General features: G+C 39.7%; 1 protein-coding gene across 1 annotated transcript; it reads left to right on the top strand.

The window, feature by feature from the left end:
• The first annotated feature begins 598 nt into the window (after positions 1-598).
• On the top strand, positions 599-5,385 carry hapln2 (hyaluronan and proteoglycan link protein 2). Its single transcript, XM_051407612.1, has 6 exons — positions 599-997; positions 1,174-1,278; positions 2,084-2,440; positions 2,716-2,832; positions 2,921-3,103; positions 4,179-5,385. The coding sequence occupies exons 1-6, from the start codon at positions 967-969 to the stop codon at positions 4,454-4,456; spliced, it is 1,071 nt and encodes a 356-aa protein (XP_051263572.1). The 5' UTR covers positions 599-966; the 3' UTR covers positions 4,457-5,385.
• Positions 5,386-6,102: the final 717 nt, after the last annotated feature.

Below are 6,102 nucleotides of genomic sequence, written 5' to 3'. Positions count from 1 at the left end.
AGCTAATTAGCTAATGAGCAAGCATGTTAACCTGTTAGCGAGCAAGCTCAGTAGCTACTGTGCAAGTTTTTTCAAATGTGATTTGTTAGAAATGTCTTTCTCTGACTGCTAATAGTCAGCACTGAACGAATTAAAGTAAAAATGAAGTGCTGGGTCCAAGTTTGGATCTCAAATTTAGGGTACCAGTTGGATTCAGTAGGTGGGGTCTTAAACATACAGACACAGGCCAGGGTGGGGTGTTTGTAACTTTGAATCACTGACTGAAGTTATCAAAAGTCTAACGAGCCATTGGAAGCAGTAAAGTTGCTGTTTTCTACATCAGTGATTTCCAACAAGGTTAAACAAAATTTGAAATTAAAATGATTATGTATTCTAAATTATTAAATTATGATCAACATAATAATTAAAAAGTTATCTAAAAATGGATAAATCCATGAATGCAGAATGAAACAAACCAAAACACTGACAGTCAAACACATGACTGGTGGTGTTGATACAGGACTGTAGGGTTTGTGAACCACTGTTCTACTTCTTTTACAAATTAAGGTTGGTTTAATATTCACAGTGATACTAACTCAGCACAACTACCCATTTCACGTTTCAATATTAGGTGTAGAAACTGAAACTTTAAATCCTCGCAGTTCTCCTCTTATTTTGTCTCACTTACGAAGAAGAACTCAGAGGAGGAAAATAGAAACAAAGACAGCATGTCAGACATTCATATGGTCATCAACATCTGGAGCAGAGAGGACAACAATCCTGTTTACACACTGTTGACAACAGACTGGACCATATGACCAGAGTGAGGAGAGGAGGGGGGTGAGAGTGAAAGAGGGACAGCTGAACATTCAGGGCTTGGACAGAAGAGCCAACAGGGATGAACAGTAGCTTCTACTTCCCAAAGTTATCAATCATCCAAGAGTACAAACACTTTGAAAACAACGCCATGTGGGACAACTCAGGAGGATGGCTGGACATCTGTATCTCAACTTCACAGGTTTGAGGTTTTTCTTTCTTTCCATTGATAATTTCAAGAGGCCAAAATGCAGTTTAAGTTTACAATTTCTCTTGTATGACATGTCAGGTGGTATGTGCGAACAAAGTGTGATTGGTTTTGTGCACCAAAGACTGCATCTCAGTAAGAACTTTGTGCTGTTTTCTTATGAACTGTAGGAGCTGGAAGAGTGACTCCCTTCATAATGAACTGTGCAGTCATTCTTATATTAACATCAAGCTGCTTCACCTGGTCTTCAGCTATATTTATCCCCAACAGAGCAGGTACAGTAAGTTCCTTCTTGTCTGCTGCTAATGAATGGATGATGGCTAAGGAAGTGCTCGATAATATCCCCCCAAATCCTTCAAACATCAACAATTTATTGACAATTTGTCACTTTCTAATACAGACCATCGTGATTGTCCAGGTGTATGGAGGTGTGAATGTAGACAGGGTTTGTTCTTTTTTTAATTTTAGTCTTCACACAACTCCCTCCATATTGTTTTGTGTGTGACATTCTCGTGAGAAGCCATAGCAACAGGCTGTCTGATTTATCATGCTGAGACTGCAACAACACGCAAAAGACACTGAATGCTTGCAGAGAGATCAGGTAGCATAATAATGCAGTTGGCATCAGTAGCAAACATCCAGATGTTATAGATAAAGACACTGACATAGGGAAAGTGTGAAAGAGGTGTATATGTTGCCGGTATTATGTAGATGTGACTATGAACCTTTTCGTGTTGCTGGGAACAGCTTGCAGAAAAACTAGGGGAGACCTCGACACTCTAATGAAGCATTGCTGCAGACGCAACGAAATTTTAAAAACAAACAAACCCGAAACTGACCTGAAAACTGAGGTCCCAACAGCGAGTAAGCTAACTAGCCAATGAGCAGGAAACTAGGTCCCCTTGTTTATTAAATATTACATATACATGCATTCTTTTTATTCTTTTATATAAATTCTAATCATACTGACTTTGTATTGCCTTGCATCATAAAATATTATGTAGTCTAAATAATTAATTACATGACATAACAATGACACTGCGTGGCACTGACACCTGCTGGATCCTGTTTCACCTGCAGCACCCAAGAAGCTAAAATACCTCCTTGAGCCGCCGGTGTATGCTGAGGTCATTGGCCGAAGGGGAGGAAACATCACCTTGCCGTGCATCCTGAGAACCAAACCAAGCCATTACAAAGTGAAATGGACAAAACTGGAGCCGGAGCACGTAGGCCCGGAGAACATTATCCTAATATCAAATGCTCACGCCTTCAAGCTATACGGACATCTTGGAACGCGGGCTTCTCTCCTCAAGGCTCACACCATGGACGCCTCCCTGCAGCTCAGCCTTCTTGAGCTGAAAGATGGTGGCACGTATCGCTGCGAACTAGTCAACGGCATCGAGGATGAGAGTGTCACCATAACTCTGAGGATTGAAGGTAACTGAAGTCATGAGGAGCCCAGTGTCTACTCAAAACTGAAGGAATGCCTCACTATCTGGTGTCTGAAAATATTAAAGGATACTTTTTAATATATATATCGCTGGTGCAGCAGCTAAAGAAGATCCTCCTTTGTGTTTGAAATGTACCTATAGGGGCCTGGATTTTATCAGGGCTGTGGGTTTATGGTTGGGATCCACTCCTTTGGGGAAATATTTACAGGATACAGTAGAAGTGTAAAAACATAAACACTCACAAATGGCTTCTATTTCTAGGTGTGGTGTTTCCATATCAGAGTAAAAACGGCCGCTACAGATTCACTTTCCATGAGGCTAAGGAGGTTTGTGCTGAGCAAGATGGCACATTAGCCTCATACAACCAGCTATACAGAGGTATCTGTGCAAAGTGTTTATTTCCGACCAATAATATGTTGTCTGCAGCTATATCAGCCATCTTAAATCAGCCTGTCTCCTCTGGCAGCATGGACGGAGGGTCTGGACTGGTGCAATGCAGGCTGGCTCGATGATGGGACCGTTCACTACCCAATTATTCATCCACGACCCGCCTGTGGAGGAGAGCTGCTCCCCGGCATCCGCAGTTATGGACCAAAAGATAAGAATCACGATAGGTTTGACGCTTTCTGCTTCACCTCGCAGACGTCTGGTAAGCTCTAAGTGACTTAGATCACAGTTTAGTCTAGTTTCCTGACAGAAAACCAGAAGCAAATTGCCTTGTTCAAGGCACATACATACATTTAATGAATAAAAATAAAAATATCAGATGTGAATGTCCATAAAAACTCTTATATTAAATGTTAGCTGCTGCTCTGTTCTGTTTTAGTGAGATTCAAATTTTCTCCAGAGCAGAGATGTTTGTAACGTAGAAATGGCTTCACTCCTGTAACAATTGAACATAATTAACGAACAAATCCTCCAAACTAAATGACAAAGTATGCTATTTGTATTTGCTTGTACAGGCCTTTAGTCTGTATTGGATGCTCGACAGTTTTAAAGCATTGAATGACTCAGTCTGTATTAAAGTGAGTGAGTTTATCTGCTGCAGATTTTATTCTGTTTGTTATATGATTCTATACATAGATGATCGGTTAATGTATATTTAAATATATATATATTATTGCTAAGTGAATTTTACGATTAAAATTTCTGTAAAAGATTACCTTTAGCACATTTTTTGTAAAGGATATTAGTCTTGCATCAAACAGTGAATTCCACTGTATGCAGAATGCTGCATGCACAGTATTATATCTCCATAGCTTACTCAGTAAATATCACACAATAAGTATTGGACAACAAGAGCCTGCCTACTTATGTAATGCTCTGAATGGGTCAATTGGGTTCTGGAGGTGAGGATAGGGCTGGTGTGGCCTGTGGTGGTGGGGCCCTATGTGACATCTTTTAATGGGGCTCAAAATCCCTGTAATGATACTGAATGTCAACTCTGTGGTGCTACAAGCTGACCTTTAGTAGCTACAGTGTGAGAGTGGGACTGATAGTAGGTTGACAGACGACAATAAAACCTATTGATGAGAGACTTGATGAAAAGGTTTATCTGTGGGAAAATACTTGGCCCAATCTGTCCTGGAAACTTCCACTGCAGCCAGAAAAATGTGACAAATAAGTTAAAAATATGGGACCTTTTTATTTTAATTTCAATTTTGAACAAACCCATGTTTCTGGATTTAAGTTCTCTGGATTTATTTTCTTTCTTCCTCTCACAGGCTCTGTCTACTACATATCAGGGTCATTCTCCTTTGAGCAGGCGGAACATGCATGTAAACGTCAGGGAGCTGAGTTGGCGTTGGTCGGCCAGCTTTACTCGGCCTGGCGCTTCCAAAAATACGACCAGTGTGATGGCGGATGGCTGAAAGACGGCAGCGTACGGTTTCCCATCAGCAACCCCAGGGAGCGCTGTGGAGGCATCCCTGAAGCAGGAGTGCGCTCATTTGGATTCCCCAACAAGATGATGCATCTTTACGGCGCCTACTGTTATAGGTAGCCCAAAATAAAAAAACAAAAAACAAATACTCTTTTCAGTCAGTGTCTCCACCGAGCTTGAGAGGCCCAGAATTCAGTGCATATACAGCTTCATCCACCAATGGATAGTCCTGAGCAAGAAACCTCACATCTGAAGCTACAGACAATTACTGACAGTGGAACTTTAGGGTTATGTTTATGTAATTTAGTCATCCGATTAGAGCTTAAAAGTGTTATTTATTGAAAACAGGGATTTTTGAGTCTGATTAAAATTGAAACTTGGTGGAGGCAGAAAAGTCAGAACTACTTTAGAGGACAGATAAAGCCTTATACAGTAGCTCTAAACTCTCAGTTTTGTACCTACAAGAAAAGTGATCAGATTGTTTAACTTCTTTCTATGTTAAACTGAGATGTAAAGACAAATACATTTTTTCCAGGATGGTTGTAGGTTGTACCAGCTACCGGCTAGATGCCGATAAAATGTTGTTGTGGCTGGTAAACCACCACCTTTTCTCCTCCAGTCAATATCAATACTGATCAGTAATCATTTAAGAAATAATTGTTGGCTGGCAAAACAGAATGTAACGCCACAAATGGAAAGAACAGGCAGAATGGAACTGATACAAACATATACATACACAATCATCTTGCACTAAACCTGTAATAATGTCTTGAAATTTCTGCATTGGGTAACATTGTCAGTGAAGCTTATGGCAATTTAAACAGTCGATGACTAACACGAAACTGAACTGCATCCAGCGAACTCATTTAGAGAAGCTAAAACGTATGAAATGTTGTTGAAATGTAACATTTTTTAGACTAAAACTTTCAGAATTAACTGGTTACTCTGTAAATGAACTACCGTATGTCATTTAATGTATTCAATGAAGATGTGTCCACATATCAGCGTATTGATTTGCCAATAAAGTATTTGTGCATGACTTAAAGTTCCCCTCCACTCAAAAATCAGTCTTCTTGTTCCTACAGTTGAATGTTGAACTTCACTGTACAGAATGATGGATGTGCAGAGTTCCAAACTAGAAAGATGTTTTCACATTCATCTGCGGAAGTTTCTCTGTGCTCACTGAAAATCTGATTTTAAGGTGTGGGGCCTACGAGGATGATTTGTGACATCACAAATAGTTTGTAAGTTCATCCTGTTCCAGTATCTTATACCAGATCCACCAGTGGACACTGAGAATGGACAAACGCAATTTGTATATTCACATATTCTGGAATTTTTTAATGTAGTGGAAGAAGTAAATTACTTTTAAATGTGGAAATTATACTTTTTTTGCAGAAAAACAAAAAACAAAGTTTAGTTCCTGCACCTTTGTTAAACAGCAACATTTAAAGTAACATCAACGGAATCCATTAGACAGCACTTAACTGAAAACGAAAGAGCTTAACGTTGCTTCAGTATATTTTTCATTCTAACCAAGGTTGCAGCTGTGAAGAAGTGTGTCTCCTAATGATTAGAGCGTGGAAGAAAATATTAAAGCTCCTGTGTGTGTGTGTTGAAACTTTATTACTTTGGCGACCTCTTGTGGTAGTTTCAAACAAGACAGTTTATGGCACTCAGTAGGGAATCCCTTCACTTCTCAAAGACCAGTATTCCATTAGAAACAGTCAAAGGAGGATAAACTCTAAACCCAACCACACCTGCAA

The sequence above is a fragment of the Dicentrarchus labrax genome, unplaced genomic scaffold (assembly GCF_905237075.1).
Source record: "Dicentrarchus labrax unplaced genomic scaffold, dlabrax2021, whole genome shotgun sequence".
Taxonomy (NCBI): domain Eukaryota; kingdom Metazoa; phylum Chordata; class Actinopteri; family Moronidae; genus Dicentrarchus; species Dicentrarchus labrax.
Note: the sequence above shows the minus strand (reverse complement) of the source record. Positions and strands in the feature narration are given on the sequence as shown.

What these genes read in the sequence shown, in the direction of transcription:
- hapln2 (XM_051407612.1), top strand. Translation starts at nt 967, where the DNA reads ATGGCTGGACATCTGTATCTCAACTTCACAG. An exon ending in ATACAACCAGCTATACAGAG is followed by an intron (nt 2,833 to 2,920) that starts GTATCTGTGCAA and finishes CTCCTCTGGCAG; the next exon opens with CATGGACGGAGGGTCTGGAC. An exon ending in CTTCACCTCGCAGACGTCTG is followed by an intron (nt 3,104 to 4,178) that starts GTAAGCTCTAAG and finishes TTCCTCTCACAG; the next exon opens with GCTCTGTCTACTACATATCA.